Source organism: Camelus ferus, chromosome 11, assembly GCF_009834535.1.
Source record: "Camelus ferus isolate YT-003-E chromosome 11, BCGSAC_Cfer_1.0, whole genome shotgun sequence".
Taxonomy (NCBI): Eukaryota; Metazoa; Chordata; class Mammalia; order Artiodactyla; family Camelidae; genus Camelus; species Camelus ferus.
The window spans coordinates 34,119,500-34,140,767 of NC_045706.1; the positions used below are offsets into that span (position 1 = coordinate 34,119,500).

Sequence of the window (21,268 nt, forward strand, 5' to 3'; positions counted from 1 at the left end):
CTGCACTTTGGATGCCTGAACCACACCCGAATTTAATTGATCTGGACATTGGGAGTTTGTAAAGCCCCTTCCTGATTTAGTTATGTTTAAAAACTACTTACCATACTGTGCTGTTCAATATGGTAGCCATCAGCCACATGTGTATATTAAATTAAATTAAAATAAAATAAAACAAAACATTTGTATGTGGTAGGCAGACGAATGGTCTCCCCAACACGTCCACATCCTAATCCCCAAAACCTGTCAATATGTTATCAGATATGGTAAAACAAAACAAATCAAAACAAAAACAGAACCAACTTTGCAGATGTGATTAAGTTAATGGCCTTAAAATAGGAAGATTATCTTGGATTATTTGCAGGGCCCAGAGGAATCACAAGGATCCTTCTAAGAGGGAGGCAGGGCGGTCAGAGTCAGAGAGAGAGAGATTTGAAGACAGAGCAAGGGACCATAAGCCAAGAAATGCAGTGGCCTCCAGAAACTAGACAAGACAGGAAAATACATTGTCCCGCAGAGCTTCTAAGCCCAGTGAAACCTGTTTTGGATTTCAAGAACTGTAATAAAATAAATATTTGTTGTTTGAAGCAATTTTGTTGTAGTTTGTTAAAGCAACAACAAGAAACTAACACAGGGCGTCACATTCTTCTGATTAAGAATTTACCTCTGCCCCATTTTTTTGTCTGAGACAGTGTCTCTCTCGCCTCTAGATCTAATTTCTTCTATGGAATACTCAATGAAAATAATAGCTAATAATTCCATAGTGTCCTTCACGATCTAGGCAGTATTCCAGGCACTTCTCATTTATTAACCTTTCACATCTCATTAACACCCTGTGATAAGATATGATTGTTAACCCTATTTTTCATACAAGAAAGCTAAGGCAGAGAGAGGACACAGAGCTAGTAAGCGATGGATCTAGAACTTGAACTCTGAGTCAAAAATCCCTTGTATATTGCTCCAGAAATTTCTGCCTTTATACAAAGACCAAGTCGGAGGGGCTATCACTGCCTTCCTTCCTTATGCTGCAGGTTGCTTCTCACATTTAGTGTTACAAGTGTCTTCTCTTATGGGAGATTCTTTGAACGTCTCAGATGTTTAAGTAAACAAGAACACTACGAAAATAAGCACCATCTACGGAGTATTAACATATCCCCAAATACCAGCCTTTACCTTCCCACGGGAGGCGTCAAATCAAATTTGCCATCAACAAAATTCCTGATTTTGTTCACGTGAAGAACACAACAGAACCTGGCGAATCCCTGCAGATGCGATTAGACTGGTCGTTGTGCCAGCATGGTCTGGACGGGTTTGTCGGCTTGGGCTGTCTTGGTAGAACTCAGCCCTTGGCTATGAGAATTCCAGAACCTGGAGAATTCTGAGAATGAGAGATGGAAAGGCTGCCTTGTTCTCATTGAGTCTTCTCAGACAAAATATATTTGTGAGCTGAGCAAAATGGCCAGTGAGTGTGATTTGTCTAGAGAAAAAAATTACTATAGCCCAGATTTTCTACAGTAGCAGAAAAATCATTTTCCTAGCCAGGCACCCTATATGGATGTTTGCTGGTATCGACATGGCCTGACTTAAATCTACAGGGTGCTGGGGGTCAAGGAGAATCAAGAAATCCTTAGGCAATTATTGAGCACTCACTGCTTACTCAGTTCTGGACTGGGCCCCAGAGAGGATCAAAATTGTCCCAGATCTCGAGGAATTTACAATAACTCATTGCTGGATGATGTTACCAAGATGGAGTGTGCTGTTTGTAGAACGACACGTCTGGAGATGATTCTTGACTGTGCTTACAGCCAGGAACTTATTTTACAGTTTTCTTGAACTGCAACCAAGTCATCAGACACTACTGTTTTTCTAATTGCCCCACGACTCCTTGGATACATGGCTGAGAGCCGCAGAAGATGTCTGGCCACTGGACTGGGGAGTTCTTTGTACACATACAAGCTTACCCAGTGCTGCTTTCTCTCACCAAAGAGACTTGGATGGGATAAGAAAGTATAAATCTCAACCCAGACAGGGAGACCATTTAATCACCTGCTCAGAAATTTATTTTCAGTTGCAAGTCCTCCCTGGTTATAAAATTAACAAAGGAAGGAAGGAAGAAAGGAAGGGTAGAAGGAGGAGAAAAAAAAAAAAAACTTGTAAGAAAAACTAAATCTTAAACCATCTTCTTGTATTTCTCTTTATGTCATCATATTCTGATCGCTCTCAGGCCCATGGCTGTACACCACTATAATCAAGGGGGGAAAATGACTTAAGAATCAAAAAGGTGACCACTAAAACTCTTATTTTTGGTATTTAAAGAAACATTTACTTCCTAAAGCTATCAAGGACTACACAGACACTGCTTGAGACAGAAGGGGGGGGGGGGTGCTACCTCTGCTCAAACTGCCCTCTCAGTCAAGAGAAGATGGCAGCTTTGCTTCACATGATCCCTGTGACAGAGACCACTGGTGAATCCCCAGCGCCCAGCGTTCTGTTCTACTGCATAGGCGTCATGTTTGAGCATGCAGACAGTTGTGTTTCCTGGTTCACAAAAGCTAGACACACTTGACAGATGCTTGAAAAATACAGTGAAATCTGTTATCATTTAGTCTTAAGCTATATAAAATTATATAATAATTATTAGTGCAATTTCTCAAAGATAAGTGTGTGTGTGTGTGTGTGTGTGAGAGAGAGAGAGAGAGAGAGAGATGGGTGTGGTGTGTATTCCGTAAATCAAACAGCTCAGAGATGGTCACATGAGGGAAGAGCTGGCCACAGCTGTAAAATAGAGACATTCATCCTGGGATTTTCTCACATGTCAGCAGAAATACTCATGGTAGCCTTCAGAGTATTTCTATCTTGAATTTAGTTAGAACCTTGGCTTGGAGGAGGGGAGCAGGCAAATGTAAACCCATTGAAGTTATCCATCGCCACTGGGGAATGAGAGCTTAAGGCTATATTTGCGTTGATTCACTGCCTCCCTTTGAGAAATGCCTGGTGTCTCTGTCACCTGTCAAATGGGTCAGAGGGAAGAGAGGAGGCTCAGAGAGCCTTCCCGTAAACACTGCCTTTCTCTCTCATTGCTTCTCTGACAGGTCCCTGCATGGACTCTGCTCCAAGGCCGGCCCCTGTCATGCTGCTAAATTGCTCAGGACAAAGTAGGAGACACGTCCGTCCGACGCGCCAGGGGACTAAAGTGGTTAAGTTAAGGTAGTGCTGACTTCCGAGCGCCTCTGTGAAACACGGGCCCTTAACCCTGTCTCCAATTCAGTTCCTACTTCCATTCACACCCGCCACAGACTGGGTTAATAAACAAAGCATTGACTCCCACCAAATCATCACGCCCTCTATATACTTCTGGACAATGGAAGCATCTCTTTCTTCATGGCAGGCCACCTTTGGAGGGGAATTTTTTAAAGTCCCTTCTCCTCTGAGGCTGCTTGTTTCTGTGCTCGGTTCGTGATGAAACACCCCACGATGTGTGGGTGACGCAGGCGGGCATCCCCTGAGGAAGGTGCCACCCGTGCCTGCATCTGCCTGTGACACTTGCTCCGCATCTCCGGGCATTTCAGCAGCTGTTCTGGAGGCTGGGGGAGGGGTGTTTGTCTCCCACAGGCAGCTGAGCTGCCTCCCGTTTCATGAGAAGAGCAGTGGAATGCAGTGGAAGAGACCCAGGCCTCCGGCCACCCAGATTAGAGAGTTTTGTGCTGACGTCCCTATATGGTCGTGTTAGACTGGATGCAGGGCTCAAGTCTGTCTGTGTTCCTTGTTTGGGAAGCAAGTGGGAGGGGAGCAGGCCAAGGGGCTATATAACCCTTCAGCGTTCAGCTTCCCTGAACACCACCCAGAGCAGAGAAGCCCAGCCCAGCACGATCAGGGTAAGTGGCAGCAGCCCAGGGATCATGATTCCAGCGGCTCTGATATTCAGACGTCGCATCTGTAGGGATTTGGCCAGGGTCACGCACTCTGCGATTTTTGAATGAAGGTGGAACTCCTAAAACGATTATAGCTTTTAGCTCTAATGATCGAACCTTAAAATCAAAACTAAGCTGCAGCCTGGTGACGGGGAGGAGGGGGAGAAGAAGACGGAATGAAATCTGTGTGTCACCTGCAAAATCATACTAAACCAGCCGCCCAGGTCTTGCTGGGCACTTCAGAGACGCGGTCTAGCTGTTTGCAGTACGTTATGTGATGATTTATAGTCAGGCACTGGAAACTCCAGTATCTGTGCTTCAGATTTGGTGTGGGGATTTTCCCTTGGACCGTACTTCTGGTGCAGCTGAGGTGTCTAGAAGTGGATTTTAGAAGTGAAGAGAAGTTAGGTGCCTAGCCTTTGAGACTGGCTGTTTGTGTATTTGCATCTGGGTTCCCTTGGCTCTAATTGCTAGTGTCTTCTGTGGGAAAGTCTCCTGAAGCAGGACTGTGAGCGTACACTGCAGGATGTGCTATGCGTCACGGTTGGTTGGTCATTTGAAGCAGAACGTGGCAGGAGCCCAGCTGAATCTTTGTGAGTAAAGAGGATGGGAGCCAGGTGTGCATCTGACAGCTGTTTGCATTTCAGCCTACGGGATGTCTGCTTTGCATTTCTCAGCCAGGCGAGGCAGGCAGGACTGTGGAGCCAGCCCTGCCACCCTGGGCTAATGGGTTGATCTCCGCTGTAAATTAGGGTTTGGCAGCTTCAGCCCAGACTAGTTTTCACGCTGAGGTTTTCCTTCCATTTTTTTGTGATTCATGCCTAAATATGGTTTGGGTTTCAAGACCATCGAGCCGGGAACTGGAGCGTTCCCCTCCCACTAACTCTTCATTTTTTGGCACAAGATGCACTTGAGTCGGTTGGAACAAACCCCCTGACCCGGGTGCCGTTCCAAAAGCAGACATTCGACTGTGTTTTACCTAATTAGGAAATACTTTGCTCCAAACCCAGCTGCTCATCAGGTTAAGATAAGAGTTGTAAACCACAGCACCAGCTCCTTTCCGGGGACATGGATTTTTCTACTGACGGTGCTCGTTTTAGAGATTTTACAATACTTCCTGGACATTTTTTGCCAAATAAAAATGCATTTACTAAATTTTGAGATTTTTTTTTTCCTACATGCTTGCTGATGTTGAGGGTCAAGCCTACTTTTTCTGCAGTTCAGTCTCACACTCCCACCCCAACGAAAAGGTTATTAAGGACATGGGTATTCATAGTGACCACACCGTCACATTTTTAGAGCCTCCTAATTTCAAATATTTCATCCTATTTTCAGCTCCTATTTTTGCTTTGGAAAGTTTGCTTCACGCATTCGGAGAGCCCGCTGACCTGTCTGGTGCTGGCTGCCTTGTCACAGGCCTCGGACTCCCACTGCTGCTTCTGTCTTGTCTCCCCTCATTTCTCACCTCTCTTCTAGCTTTTTAATCTGCTACGAAGGAAGCCAAATCACATGAATGCCAAACATGATTCAGTGTCTGGAAAGGGAAGAGAAGGGTGGGAAAGGAAAGATCCAGCCATTTGCATTTTCCATTCTTACAAGTGGATTCACAAGTTGAAGGTTTCTGTGCTAAGCCTGGAGGCAGTGTGGAACAAAAGCAAAGACTAGAAATAAAAAGACCTGGATAACGATCATGTGATCATGACCACATAATGATGTTAATCATATCATTTCAAATGGTATTTATTGGAACTCATAATGTATATGCCACAATAAATTATTTTAAATGCCTTAAAAAAAATCTAATCCTCATAAGAATTCTATGTGCTGTGTACTGATATTATTGCTGTCTTATAGATAAAGAAACTGATTTAGATATGTTAAATAACTTACTAAGTAACACAGCTTCTAAGTCATGAAACCCACACTCAAATCCTGGCAGTCTGACTCCAGAGTCCAAGCCCATTGTCACCATGTGCCGTCATCTTTGCTTTCCTAACTTTATCTGTTTTGGGGTCTTAGACGAGTCCCTCCAATTCCTTGAGTCTCGATGTCCTTGTTTGTCTGTGGGAGATAATAGTGCATGCCCTGGCTTTTCAAATACATCCTCTCAATCGAGGTCCATGTCCTTCACAAAGGGTTAGGTTACTCGGGGCAGTGCTATAGAAGTTCTAGGCAGCTGGAAAGGTGCAGCATTGGTTTCATGGGAACAGTCTGGCAGAACTCAGACTATTTTTTTTTTCTTCACAGAAATTTCCTTTAAAAAGTGTTGGCTTTTATATCTAGGTCTGGGGGTGCAATAGTTCACTAACTTAGAAGAATCTTCCTCAACTTGAAATCCTACAATCTCAAAGTCAGGCAGAGAACTCTGGATGTCCCTCTGTGTAGATTATTCCCTCCTAGTTCTGCTTGGAAAATGAAAGGATCTGGACTGAAAGCTGAAGGGTGGCCTCATCTTTGCCTCCAACGCCTTGTGTGCACTTCCCTGGGTTTTCTCATTTGAAGAATTGAGGGTATTGGATGAAAATGTTCTCTAATAAGCTTTCAATTTCTCAAATCTCTTAAGTTGTTATTTTGCTCCAGCCTTCCAAATTTTGTTGTTAAGATCCAAGCTTAAGAGAGGGATATTTAAAATATTGTTTTATTATTAAAAATGCAAGCTCAATTTATTTAGAAAAATTAGAAAATATTACAGAACCCAGGGTTGATAATTAAAAACATCTAGAAAGCCCACAACTTCAAAAATAACCCCCATCAACATCTCGGTAAATATGATTAATCTTTTTCCAGTGCATAAAAAATATTTTAATGGGCTCATACAATGTTACTTTCTTTAATCTGTTATTACATAAGGATATACCTGTAGCTTGCTTGTCCTTTTATTTCTCTTCCTTAATGGCCACAGAGCATTCTACTGCACGATGTGTCACTTTTTCGGAGTCACCCTGGCTTGTTGGACTTTTGGGTTGGCAGTGATTTTTATTAATGGAATAACTGCAGCCCCTAAAATTTAAAGAAATTTCTTAGAAAGTTTTGATTGGTTCTAATGTTTTCCCAAGGGTAAAACTGAAGTCCTCAGGATCCAAAAGCTCTTTATCTTTTAAACATTTTCCATTAGATGTTTCAATATTTCCAAATTTTCATAGGCTGCCCATTACTCAAAATCTACCTTTCTGAAACAAAATTAAAGTTATAACATATCTAGAAAAACATGTGAGTATGGGTGGATACAGACAGCAAATTCCAGATATGTCTTTAACAAATGACAGGTGACTTGTCCCTGTGAAGATCTGGTCTCCTGGTCTGACATTCCATCTGTGCTCTGCAATAGTTCATTCATTCATTCGCTTAGTCAATCTCTAAAGTACTTATGAGCACATGTAATGTGCTGGCCACTGTGCTAAAGACCAGTGGTGTGAACGTGGAAGTCAGAGTTTTGGCTTATAAAAAGCTTAACAGTCTAATGAAAGTACTTTGAGATAAATGCTGTGTTAGATACGAATCAGCAGAGGGCGCTCTAGGAGTGCAGAGGAAGGGTCTCCACCCAGCCGGGAAGGTGGAGTGGTCAGGTAAGTGCCAAGACTGCTGGATTACAGCTGGGGTGGTTTCCTCCCTGTTCCCCATAGGACCCGGTGAAGTAGCTCCAGCTAAGATGTGTGAAGAAGAGGACAGCACCGCCCTGGTGTGTGACAATGGCTCTGGGCTCTGTAAGGCGGGCTTTGCCGGGGACGATGCTCCCAGGGCTGTTTTCCCATCTATTGTGGGACGTCCCAGACATCAGGTGAGCAAAATTCTCTTTGGAACAGGGAGAAACAGGGCTACAGATCTTGTCCCTCTATGTCTCTGTGTCCATGGGTATCCATAGATTGTCTGTTACTCTCTGCCCAAAAATTATGGAACCCTGTTAAAAATACACCTCTGATGGCTGATGTCTAGAAATTAGTGCCAATTTCATACACAGTGTTAACAGGCTATCTGGTGGGTGTCTATCAGATACAAAATCTGACTCTTTTTCATAAGTCCTTTTGGTCTAAATGTAATCATTGTCATCATCACCGGTATCAGAAATACTTCTGTGTTAACCTGACATACTCCATAGCTACTCTTTGGGAAGAAAGTGAAATAAAAGCCCAAGTCACTCCCTCTCAAAGAGCTCGCTGTTAGATGAAAGAAAGTATCATTACCAAATGTAATTTTACACCTGCTGGCTGTCAACAAAATATATGTGGATAGCCACGTGGTAATTTTACATAACATTGTGTAGAAACAAAATGTTGGTGGCAGCCACAGGGTAAAAACAGAGTTTCATCTCAGAAGTCTCCTTCACATCAGAAATGTATTTTGCACATTGAACCTATCTGATTGATATTTAAGCTTTCAGTTTGTCATATATTCACAGGAACAAAGTAGTAGGAACAAATGAACTCTGTCTCTTTGTCGAACTTGTGCAATGGAGATATTTTGCACAAACCACTACTGATGGAACTATAGTAGCCATGACTGTTTGGCAATTCTAAGTCACTGGAGTGCAATTTTAGATTTTAGTAATGAGAATTCTCTCTTTTTTTAAAGCTTCACCTTAATGATTGAAAAATACATCCAGCTAGTTTAAGCAGATGGCTTAATGTTGCTTGGTATGGATTTATCCATTAGAAATCAAGCACTGAGTGGTCATTTGCAGAAATAATGCTTTTGCTTATAACAGATAAACTCTTGGATAGGTGGTTACTTTAGAGGTACAATTTAAAGGATTTATAAGAGGCAAAATGGTGAGGAAGGTATAGCTCAGTGGTAGGGTGCATGCCTAGTATGCATGAGGTCCTGGGTTCAACTCCTAGTACCTCCATTAAATAAATAGGGGAAAAAAACAACTCCCCCCAAAAACTAATTTAAAAGAGTTTTTTAAAAGAGGCAAAATGCCATTTAGCTAATATGTGAAACTTCATACGTTCATTCAACAAACAAATGATTGAATGTGGGGTATGTGCCAGGCAATCTGTTATAGTGAAATGAGACAAACACTATCTTTGCCCTAAGAGAGCACATCAAGGAATATAGAAGATAAAAGACACAATGTAGAGTTGCTTTATCCACAGGCTGCTCTGCTACTTGGAGGCCTATTCAGGCTTGTTTCTTTCCTTTTTTTTTTTTTAATTGAAGTATAGTCAGTTTACAATGTTGTGTCAATTTCTCATATACAGTATAATGTTTCAGTCATACATATACATACACATATTTGTTTTCACATTCTTTTTCGTTATAGATTACTGCAAGATACTGAATATCATTCCCTGTGCTATTTGGTAGAAACTTGTTGTTTGTCTGTTTTATATATAGTAGTCAGTATCTGCAAATTTGGGCTTGTTTCTAATCAACCAAGGGATGTTACTTAAGAGCCTAGTGGCAGTAGAACTCCGCACACTGTTGACTGGTTTCTGTTGTGGTGATTTAACCCTCTGTGCTTGGATTCTGATCAGTTCACAAGGGAGGGAGACTGACTCCTAATGTGTTGAACCGTTTTTAGGGGGTGATGGTGGGAATGGGACAAAAAGACAGCTACGTGGGCGATGAAGCACAAAGCAAAAGAGGCATCCTGACCCTGAAGTACCCGATAGAGCACGGCATCATCACCAACTGGGACGACATGGAGAAGGTACCAGGGCTTCTCTGCAGGCTGAGGCCACAGGGGGCGCCATTCCTGTGGCTCCCAACTCTGAACATCTTGTCAGTCTGCATAAAGGAGCTGCCCCACTTTGCCCAGTTGTACTTTTATTTGTTGATGTTTATTCTACATTATTACTAACTAAAAAAAAGAAATCCTGAACCGTTTCTTAAAAAAAAAAGACAAAAACAAAACAAAACTTGCCTAACAGGATTTATAAACCAATTAGAGGGAGATGGTTCTGCAGATGAGAACAGCAGTCCTTAGACAGTGGTGGGAATTAAGTCTATTGCTCAGCCAGTGGGATTGCCCCCTAGGACCTTGTATGAGCAACAGCCAGGAGCCCAAGGGGCTCAAGCTAACTGGTTAGGAGGAACCCTAACCCACCAGCTCTTGAAAGTTTTCCATTAACTCACCTGAAGAAGAAGAAAAAAAAAAAAATATATATATATGTTTTTAGTTTTCATTATAGAAATGGGGCTGTGACATTGTGGATGTGGTACATTCCTGAAGGTCCCTCAACATACTGACGCACAAGCAACTGACGAAAGTTTTAAATAAATCTTAAAAAAAAAAAATCTCCCTGGGTTGCATTAAGTCTTTATCTCCCAGACCCATATCAAAGAGCTAATGAGGAGAAGAGCTAAATCCGAGGGTTTTGATGTTTGTTGTTAGGCTTCATAGGAACATAGGTGATCAGAGTAAGCAGAAGGAATAATGAGAAAGTGGCATAAAATTTTAAAAATGCATTAAAATATATTAGAACCAGAATATCTGGACTTTTATATATCTATCAGCTACACACACACACACACACACACACACACTAGTTTAAAAGAAAGCAGTGTTGCTATTTATTATCAGTAATAATGCTGAAACCTCTGCTTCTCCACAAAAATTGTTTCATTAGGTTTACTTAGTCTAAGATTCTGGATTTGGTTAAAACTGCAGTTGGGGGGTCTGGGGTATAGCTCAGTGGTAGAGTTGATGCTTAGCATGCATGAGGTCGTGGGTTCAATCCCTGGTATTTCCATTAAAAAAAAAAAAAGGACTGCAGTTTGCACTGAGGAGAAGATATTAATAGCAGTGGGAAAATACTCTTTCAAGAGTTTCTCCCTGGAGCTGGCAGCATCTCAGAAGGAATGTGCCTGGAGAAAGATCCTTGGAACAAATAAAAGCATTCTATCATTTAAAGTGTTAGAGAGAGAAGGGGAGAGAGAGAGAGAGAGAGATCGATTGGTTGTTTTTAAATGATGTTTCAGGGTACCCACAGTATATGATGCGGCTGACAGAATTGCTTTTCTTTTCTTCACTTTTAAAAAAATTTCTTGAGCACTGTGCTGCTTTTACCCCATCGAAGGAGTAGAACTTTCAGGAGTCTCATTTCCTTTCTAGAAACCACAAATTCAAAACCAAAGAAACTGGAACAAGATAAAGAGTCTTTAAAGTCGATGTAGCCTTTGTTCATGAATAAACTTTCATGAGCAGTTCTTCTTTGGTTTTGTTTTCACTCTGGATGAATTTAACATTTCTGGTGCTAGTGGAGACTTTTCACGGTTTCTTTTTTTTAAATTGAAGTGTAGTTGATTTACAATGTTAGTTTCAGGTGTACAGCAAAGTGATTCAATTATACGTAAACATACATACATATACATATTTTCTTTCCAGATTCTTTTCCATTATATGTTATTATCAAGCTTTTAAGAATAATTAATTCACTGAGCCCTTTTCACATGCTTTTTTCCTTTGTGGCATCCAGGGATTAAAGAGCATGCTCAAACAGGAAGCAGGCACACGTAGGTCTAAAGTATAGCACACAGACATGCTGTAAATAGGCACCGGGTTTTTTGGAAACCCCTGAAGGCCAAATGTCAGCCCATGAATGGAAGGTCCAAAGTGTACCAACGGAGGCAGGCTCCCCCGAGTCCTGGAGAACAAAGAGCGAGTGGAGGGCAGGGAAATTTCCCTTAAATATTAAAAAGGGCAACAAGGTTTTCAAGTAGCTTTATTCATCCACTCACGTATTTATTCATTTGCCCTTTTACTTGCTAAACTAAATCATTTGCCAATGAATATTAACTGAAGTGGAAGTAGGGAGTAGGGAAGATACAGTTGAAGAATAATAACAGGCACTGGGCTGAATAGTAACTCTTAATTCTCACAAAGACATACAAATTATTTTTATATTCCCCATAGGGAGACTGGCACTGGGGAGGGTTAAAATTTGCCTAAGTGCACAAAACCAAGAAGTGGCTGATCTGGGATTTGAACCCGGAGCCTCTGCCCTTAACCACTGCCCCATCCTGCCTCCTAGACCCGGGTTTGGGTTTGCTCATTCAGTCCCCGGGTGTGACTCCTCTGGTAAATTACCTACAGCCTTTGAGCTTCAGTCTCCGCGTCTTTAAAAACGTGGACACATAAGGGTATTCGTAGCACTTTCTTGGGTCTTGGCTTCATGAGCTCAGTGTGGTCCCTCTTGGAGGACGGCAGTGCCCCACTGCATCACATCACCTGTGTTCTCTTCTGCCCACGTTAGATCTGGCACCATTCTTTCTACAATGAGCTTCGCGTTGCCCCTGAGGAGCATCCAACCCTGCTCACCGAGGCGCCCCTGAACCCCAAGGCCAACCGGGAGAAGATGACTCAGGTAAATATCTACTCCAAGACCCAGCACTTTGGGTCCTGGCGGGAGTCCTGTTTGAAAGGGGCTGTGCAGGACAGCAGAGAAAAGGCCACTGACAGTCCACTCACAGGCTGACAGCTTTCCAGGATTCCCAAGGATAGGGACATCTTGATGGCATTGACATCCTTACTGTAGGAACTAGCCCCTTAGCTCCAAGAGCCATAGGACGTTTTCAAGATTTAATTGAAAAGGTGACATGTTTAGGCTAAAATCATCTAAGGAGAAGTCATTTCAAAATGCTGGATTACATAAAATGGGGAATTTGGGTTCTGGAGGTTTGAAAACGCGATCTGTCACTTATCAGCTATGTGACTTGAAAAAAGAAAATCCACTTCATTTCTCAGAGCCTCAGTTTCCTTGTCCATATGTTGGGAGTAATATTAGTACTATCATTTTTCAAAGAATTGACGTAAAGATTAAAGAGGCAAATGCTAAATGTATTTCCTGGTACCTGGTATAATAAATTTTCAACGAATAGTTATTATTGTCATTATTGTGACCTGTCTGAAGCTATAAGACTTTGGAGCAGGAGACCATCCATTCCACCAGCCAGACAAGGTCTCCAGTTTGGATGAGCTGCCAAATAAATACATGTAGTGTCAATTCCGTGCTTGCTGTGGTTAAGCACCAGGCCAAGTATTTTACATGCATTGTCTCTTTCAATCGTAACACCATGAAGCAGGAGCTAGTATTATCTTGATAAATAAATTAAGAAATCAGGACTCGAGTACATGAGGTGATTGTTCCAAGGTCACACAGCTAGATGTGGCTGAGCCTGGCCCTGGCCCCTGATCTTTTGATCTTGGGGAATAATCAGTGTACGTGTTGCAGGGCCTTCTCCTCGGAAGAGCTCTGGGTGTCTACACCCCTACAGGGGACCATCTGTGTGCCTGGGAAGTGCTCACACAGCAAGATGCGTTTCTGATGGGTGCTACTGTTCCTGTGAAATGGTGAAAAATAGTTGGGAATGATGACCATGCAGAAAGTGATGTTAGATAACCGGGTTAATAGACCAGGGAGGGTTTTGCAGATGGCGAAATGGAGGCCTGTAGGCATCTCAGCGTGCACAGATTTCTAGTGCGGGACCTAGTGTGGGAGGGGCTCTGATTCTAATTGTGTCCCTGGGCCACGTGAGCGGCCACATTGACATTCATACTTGGTTCTCTGTTACCCGCAGGCAGTTCCCTTCCAGGAATCAGGGCTCCTTCACTGCAGCCAGGGTGGCCTCAGATTCTCAGGCTGGCGTGGACCCAGCAACTACATAAAAAAGTGGGACAGATGAACTGGAGCCTCATTCAGCCCACAGAGCTGGGTCGGTCCCAGCCAGTCTGAGCTTCAGGTTTAAAAGGCCTGTCTTTTTACACCTGGATGCTCGCTTTTCCGTTTCTTTTGGCTTCGATAACAGTAGTAAGTCCCAGATGGTTCATGCTGGAGGAGCCTTCAAACTCATCTGGTCCAAACTCCTCCTCCATCTGCAGTCAAGGGACCTGGAATGAAGCCCACATGAGTCAGCTGTTAGTTTGGTGAATTCTCCCAGGTCACATTCAAGTCAGGGCCAGGGCCAGAAGCTAGACCCTCCTTAGTCCCGGCGAGCATATGTGCACACTGCCCCTGCCCCTCCCCATGCCACTAGGTCACCCGTACAATGGTCTCTACTTATACCTTCATTTCTCCTCCACCAGGGACCAAGGCTGTCCTGGCCCTCCGCTACCCAGAACCAGGCAGGCCCACCTGCCTTCATCAACATGGTGTGCTCTCTTGAGCCTTCTTGGTAAGACTGGCAGCATCACTAACGCAGCTCTTTGGATTACTTTGCAGATTATGTTTGAGACCTTCAATGTCCCAGCCATGTATGTGGCCATCCAGGCGGTGCTGTCCCTCTACGCCTCTGGACGTACAACTGGTAGGTGGCTGGGAGGGATGAGGGCCTCACTTGAACACACCATCAGTGGCAGGCTTTCATGGTTTATAAGCATGTGGGTGGTGATGCACTAGGAGTTTGCTGGAATTGACAGGGCTAACCCCAGCCCTAGGAAGTCTTCTTCTTACTTCTAAAAATAAGCCCTTGAGCTTGTTTCCAGCAGGACTTGTGCTATTGTTTCCCTCTTCCTGTTCTTTTTTTTTTTTCTTTATCCAGACCTGCCCCACCTTTCCTATCCTATCAAATGCCTTCCTCCTTCCTTTCGAGTAAGAGGCTTAGAAATTCTTCTTCTACTAGACCAGTGAGTGACCACACACCAGCTGTTTACTGTGTCCAATTGTCCCCTAGGCATTGTGCTGGACTCTGGAGATGGTGTCACCCACAATGTCCCCATCTATGAGGGCTATGCCCTGCCCCATGCCATCATGCGTCTGGACCTGGCTGGCCGAGACCTCACTGACTACCTCATGAAGATCCTGACCGAGCGTGGCTATTCCTTCGTGACCACTGGTGAGGCCAATGGGAGATGAAGGGTGGGGGGTGGGGTGTTCTCCCAGTAATTTACAGGACTCTCTCAGGAAACAGCGGGAAGGAGTCTTGCAGATGGCAAGACCTGACTTTAATGCCCAGGGCAAGTTGCGGCATATTTTGCTAGGTGAAATTGCAAAACAATTACACAGTTTCCTTGAGAAGAACAGTTAGAACCATCTAGTATTATGGGTTGGTCAGAGTTGTATTACTCGAACATTTTCTAATCCCTTCCGTGTACACACACAAGAGAGTGCAGAGGCTGAAGTTCGTATAGGGAGGTGATTGGTGGTCTCCGGCAGTAGAGATTGGTAGAGGGCTGGGGTCCCAATTCTGCCACTCATCAGCTATGTGACCTTGACAAGATGCCCAAACTCACTAATCCATAGCTTCTTCATCTGGAAAACAAGTAATCGCAGAGCCTCTTGCAAAAATGTTGCGAGTAGTGAGACCATGCCTGTGGAATTCCTGGAACCGAGGAAGCAGGCAGTGCTTGTCAGTGAATATTAGTAACAACTCAGCAGGCAGAGATGTTTGTCTTCAAGCTATAAAATGGTGCCACCTGGTCTCTGTCTACAAGAGGCAGAGGCAGATGTTACTGGGGACATCGGGACGTCCTCAGTGCCCTTGGCTTTACCTGCCTGCCCTGCCCTCACCGATTTGGCCTTATCCAGGTGTTTAGGTTTCTGGACATGCCTGAGGCTTACTCTAGACTTCAAGTTTGAACCCTGAAGATGTTAAAATCTCCTTTTTGGAGTAGGGAGTTGAATGCATTCTATTCATCCTCTGCTCCCTATGAAGAATTCCCAGACATCTCCAAAAGGTCCCCAGGGGCCCAGATGGAAACAATAGCTTAGAACTTCAGAGGACAGGGGTCTGAGAGGAGTCTGCCTGCCCACTTCTTCCACGTACCACTGGAGCCTTCTAGATTAGGACTGGTCCAGAGCCAAGGTCTGCCTCTTTCTGGAAGGTGATGGATTTGCCAAGGGTTTGAGCTGGAATCTACCTGGGCCAGACCACACGGTTCTCTGGAGCCTTTGGAAAGCCGTCAAGGCCGCTATGGGGCTGCTTCAGTGTGACTCTCCCTGGTCAACTGAAAATCCAACATAACAAACTGTTATAAAGCAATTATAACAGGGATTGTTTAGTTCATTGTGCAAAAAAGTTAGCGGACAAAAGTATTTCCTGCTCTTTGCCTGGCTCTAGCTAGCTCATTTTCTTTGCTTTGTGCACTTTCCAGACAATCTTTGCTAAGAACCTTCTATGTGTGAGGCATTCTGCTAGGAACAGAAGTGGTTCCCTCGTGGATCTATAATTTAATTGCCTTCCTGAGTTGGGAGTTGCAGAATATCCAACTTGTACCCTTTTTGGAGGGAATCCGTATCGTAGGAGACGGTGATGTAAGGCAGGTGGATTTTGACCGCCTGTGCCAACCCTAAGGCTTGCCATGTTTGTTTCTCGTTGACAGCTGAGCGTGAGATTGTCCGAGACATCAAGGAGAAACTGTGCTATGTAGCTCTGGACTTTGAAAACGAGATGGCCACTGCCGCATCCTCCTCCTCCCTCGAGAAGAGCTACGAGCTGCCTGACGGGCAGGTGATCACCATCGGGAACGAGCGTTTCCGCTGCCCTGAGACCCTGTTCCAGCCCTCCTTCATCGGTAGGCGGCCACGCCCTGCCCCTGGGTCCGGGATAGTGCCCTCTCCTGCTGGACCCAGCCAGCCCTCGGCCACCAGTGCCCTTCTGCCTGTGGGGACACGTGACAGGGGCCACAAAACCACAGCATGTCTACGCCAGGGGAAGAGAAAGAATGTTTCACTTTTCAGGGGAGAAGACTTAAGGAGACCAGAAAAGGAGTTTTCTTTGTAAGAAGACATTATCTATGCTGTAGTCGAGCCAGAAGCATCCTTGGTGTCTGGTAGACGGTGGAGGAATCAGACTTCGTCCGTGTTTAGGACACAGTGGATGGATGGGAAGGGTGATTGATGCTGAGTGTGGAGAGCGTGGGGGAGAGGAAGATGGAAATGCCCGTCCCTGCGTTAGCACTGACCTTGGGAGGCAGGTCAGCATGGTTATTTACAGAGCGCCGGCTCTGGGATGGGTGACGCTGGGCTTGAGTCCTTTTGTGATCCCGGCTCCTGAAACCCCAGTGTCCTCATCTAAACCACGAGGACTGTCAGAGCATCTACGAATAGGCGGCTGTGAGGGTTACCTGAGATGTGTGGGGCGGCTAGCCCTGTACCTGGCCGAGGCGGGCACTCAGCAATTATTGTGTGTTGGCGGTAACTAATCACTAAGCATTATGACGATTACATCACAAAACGGCAAAAGGTGAAGGGCCAGCTGCAGGTTCTTTTCCAAAGGCCCAGGTCAGAAATTAACAAGAAGTTCAGACCAAAAAACATTATCAAGATTGAAGAAAACTGAGTCTTTGTCCAAATAAAATGAAGCATTTTTGGATGATTCGGCACCATGTAACTTTGAAAGGGTGAGAGCAAGACAGCCAGAGAGAGACCTGGCAGACTCCTGAGCAACGGCTGAGATGTTGGCTCAGCGTGGGATCTTCTGCAGGGAGTCTGCCAGCTTTGATTCTTATATGAACCATATATCGAAGGGAGTCTATTAAAAATGGGGGCTGTGATGTTGTAGCCCCCCACCCTCCGAGAGCTGCTGTAGTAGGGCTTCCTCCCTAGAGTAGGAGGATGGGGACATTACGAGGACCTATTGGTCCCTGAGATGGGCAGTCCTTAGAGCATCATGCCTGCCTCGCTCCAGCCCAGTGTATGATCGTCCAGTTGCTCACGTCTAGTCTTCCATGTCAAGCTGGGTTTCGCTCACCACCCGAGGACCATGGCCTGTGTCTCTCTTCCAGGGATGGAGTCCGCTGGCATCCATGAAACCACCTACAACAGCATCATGAAATGCGACATCGACATCAGGAAGGACCTCTACGCTAACAACGTCCTCTCTGGGGGCACCACCATGTACCCCGGCATCGCCGACCGCATGCAGAAGGAGATCACGGCCCTCGCACCCAGCACCATGAAGATCAAGGTACGGCTCAGTGACAGCCCGGGCGTGCTGCTGGCGGTGCCCACCTACAGCCAGACGGGAAGGACCCTTCAGAGGCCCCCTCTAGGTCACTTGTGCGCAGGGGTTTTAGAGCGAGGCAGTGAGTCCAAGTCCGCAGGTCTCATGCTTAGGAGGCTCTAGGTCAGCTTCATACAGAAGTTGAATTACCTTGTACAAAATTTAATCTGTACTTACCTGTGTCAGTCAGCTACTTTCAGCAGCTGCTGGGAAGGTCAATAGAGCTGCCCATGTGCCCCATCTCTTTAATTTTTATTTTTGGGGGTAATTAGGTTTGTTTATCTATCTATCTAACTATCTATCTATCTATCTGTTTTTCTAATGGTAGTACTGGGGATTGAACCCAGGACCTCCTGCATGCTAAGCACATGCTCCACCACTGAGCCATCCCCCACCCCCAACTTCATCTCTTTAAAATACACATTTTGTTGTTTTTCCTCATCACAAAAATAGTGCATCTCACATGTAGAACATCAAAAATATTACAGATGAGCCAGATTTATTTCAGCAGAGGTTTGAACCCTGTAGATTCAATAGCGTATACTCTTCTGCCAATATTAAATATGACTACGTCTCAGCGGCCAGGGGTTAGTTTTTATCTTCCTCTCTCTGTTTGGCACATCTTTTGATACAAGTGCTCAAAAGCACAGCATGACTGCAGGATGACCAAGCTTAGTCCCTGGGTCACCAGGACCCTTACATTGTGTGAGTTCCGAGTCACAGTCAAAGGAACTCAGATGAAAAGATCATTCTTTAGAGGCAACCCTACATGTGGCTGGTGACTTCTCGAAGGCTATTATCACTCTCTGACACCAGAAGGCAGGCTGGGACCCTCTGATCCATGTCCCAGGGAGCAGGAAGGTATTCAGGCAAGTTCTCTGTCATTTGCACTCCATTCTCTTTTTTGGGAAAGGGTCTGCAGTCTTTGTGCTAGACTTGAAGCTCCCTTCCTCTCCACATTAGGGCTCTATTAGAGGAGAGAGACTGTTTTCTGAGGATTTGTGTTTCTTGGATGCCCCTCTGATCGGCTCTTACCCCATCTTCCTCCCACCCTGGAGGGAGGGAAATGAAGCCAGCTGCTGGGCTCGCTGACAAAGCCAGCCTCGGTGGGGGCATATGACAGACACCTAGGTTGTGGCTAGAGTCGGGTAGTTCTAGGTCTCCAAACTCGGCGTCTTGAATAGGAACGAATGTAGCACTTTGAGCTCCAGTGTGGAGAGAGAAAACCATCCAAACCCTGGGACGGACAGTAAGATGATGACATCAGGGGAAACGGAAACTGGATTGGGGGGCAGTCTAGAGAAATTCTCTGTATTGTCTTTACAATTTTTCTACAAATCTAAAATGATCTGGAAATGGGAAGCTACTCTAAAACAAATAAAAACAAACAAACAAACAAACAAAAAAACACCTGGGACAGGTCCGGGTTTGCATGTTGGGTCTGATGTGTGCACGACTAGTGTGACGAAGCTCAGTTACTTAAACGTCTCCCAGTCTCTGTTTCCTCCTGTGGAATTCGGGAGTAATTCAGCACTTACTCTTCCAAGTGGTTATGAGAATTAAATGTAAAATGCTAGCAGAGTGCTCGGAAGTGCTCAGTGAATGTCAGCTCCTTGGATTAAAAATAAATGTGCAACCAGAGCTTGGGGAACAAACAGAAATTAAACCCTTTCACTCCAGTTTCAGAAAATACCTTATCTGTTGGCCCAAGTGTCCATATTCATTTCTACCCAGGTATCCAGGTCTGGAGTGGAATTTGGAATTGCTCAACTATAGCTATTTTTATTTATTTATTTTTTATTTTATTGACTTTTCATTTATATATCCTTTCTAAGTGGAAGCATAGTTGATTTACAATGCTGTGTTAGTTTCTGGTGTACAGCAGAGTGATTGAATTATACAGACATGTGTATTTTATATACTGAATTCTTTTTCATATTCTTAATCATTGTAGCTATTTTTAGAGTCACAGGCCAAGACAAGACCCTTGGCCTGATTCATTGCTCTCTGGACCACACCCATTCATTTATTTAGGGAACGTCAGCATGCCCTTGCAGTGGGTTGGGCCAGCCAGTGCAGCCTAACTGGGACCTATCCCAAGGGGATGTTCACCCCAGTGGGGGACTCTGAGCCCCTAAGTGGTAAACAGTGCATCCTGGTGGACCTACTCAGGCATCTAGTAAGTTCTTGTATAATAAATTCTGGCACAATCAAAACTTCTTGGAAGATGGCTGACGTTCATGCCTACAGAGTTATGTGTCATGCTGAGTTCCGAGGAACAGCTTACGGAAATCAGGGACGTCGTCAGGGCTTAAGTGGAGGTCAGGCAGGATGTGGGGCCAACTTTCAATTTGCCCAAGAGTAGACCGAATGCAGCAGAGGGGTCACAGATGCTTTGGAACAGACTGTGTAAGAGGAAGCCAGAGAAACAAATGTGCTTATGGAAGATCTCTAAACCCACAACCTATTCACACCTCACGGGTCAGGGTCAGGGTCGGGGTCGGGGTCAGGGTCAGGGTCAGGCATCCAACAGCCAGGACTGTCCTTGCTGTCCACCAGATCTGGACCAGGGTAGAATGCCCAGACCTGTCCTAGTGCACTCATGGCCCTTCTTTCTTGTCCTGCACAACAGATCATTGCCCCTCCCGAGCGCAAGTACTCTGTCTGGATCGGCGGCTCCATCCTGGCCTCTCTGTCCACCTTCCAGCAGATGTGGATCAGCAAACAGGAGTACGACGAAGCCGGCCCATCCATTGTCCACCGCAAATGCTTCTAAAACACTTCCCTGCTCTCCATCTGTCTCGAGCACACACTGTGAATGTTTTGTGGAATAATGCCTTCTATTCTTTTCCAAATCATTCCTAGCCAAAGCTATGACTCGTCTCCTATGTATTTTTTAATAAATCTGAAATATGTTCCCTGTAACCTGTAGCCTTGGCCTCTGATCAGCACCTGATAACGGTGTTTCTGTTAGGTCGACCTCACCCATTACACAGTTGCTCCATCTAGTGGTGCAGCCGAGGACATGCCACGCCGGGATGCTTCTGTTTCCCGGAAAAGGGTAGCTTCACATTAACATGGGAAGTACCAGCTAAATGATGTCAGTTGGAAGAATTTGAAAATACACAGGAGATGAACATAAACATGGATTAAAATGTATCAACAGGATAATCCACACTGACTTCACAATTTGATGAGTCATTATATAACTTTGCTCTATTATAACCTCAATACTATTAGCCCGATACATGAAAACAAACCACAATAACTATGTGTGTGTGTATATACATACATACATATATTATATATATATATGCATATAATTTTTAATATATATCACATATATTAAACTTAATAAATATATATTAAAAGAAGGTATGACATTTAGGTTTCTCAAGGGAAACAGATTTTTTAAAAACAGGAAGAAACACTATTCTAAAATCTCACTACACATCTAGACCACCGGTTTCCCTTCTCCT

The 21,268-nt window shown here is 44.5% G+C and overlaps 2 protein-coding genes and 1 non-coding gene across 4 annotated transcripts in view; 2 read left to right on the plus strand and 1 right to left on the minus strand.

Moving 5' to 3' along the window:
* The first annotated feature begins 3,584 nt into the window (after positions 1-3,584).
* Positions 3,585-20,714, plus strand: ACTA2 (actin alpha 2, smooth muscle). 2 transcript variants are annotated; one of them, XM_006187990.3, is made up of 9 exons: positions 3,585-3,872; positions 7,532-7,686; positions 9,430-9,558; positions 12,104-12,214; positions 14,069-14,153; positions 14,520-14,681; positions 16,168-16,359; positions 17,572-17,753; positions 20,422-20,714. In XM_006187990.3, exons 2-9 carry the CDS (start codon positions 7,558-7,560, stop codon positions 20,563-20,565), a joined length of 1,134 nt encoding a protein of 377 aa, XP_006188052.1. In that variant the 5' UTR covers positions 3,585-3,872; positions 7,532-7,557; the 3' UTR covers positions 20,566-20,714. The 2 variants fall into 2 exon arrangements, with proteins under 2 accessions (XP_006188052.1, XP_032347258.1); XM_032491367.1 differs by lacking the exon at positions 9,430-9,558 and having other exon boundaries at positions 3,734-3,872; positions 20,422-20,702.
* TRNAT-AGU lies at positions 8,680-8,751 on the plus strand. The gene has a single exon. It is a non-coding gene; the product is annotated as a tRNA-Thr (tRNA).
* STAMBPL1 (STAM binding protein like 1) overlaps positions 13,639-21,268 on the minus strand; it is a 57,299-nt gene continuing 49,669 nt past the window's right edge. The window contains exon 11 of the mRNA XM_032491363.1: positions 13,639-13,737. Coding sequence (XP_032347254.1) covers positions 13,729-13,737 — 9 coding nt within the window. The 3' untranslated portion in view covers positions 13,639-13,728. The remainder of the gene's footprint in view (positions 13,738-21,268) is intronic.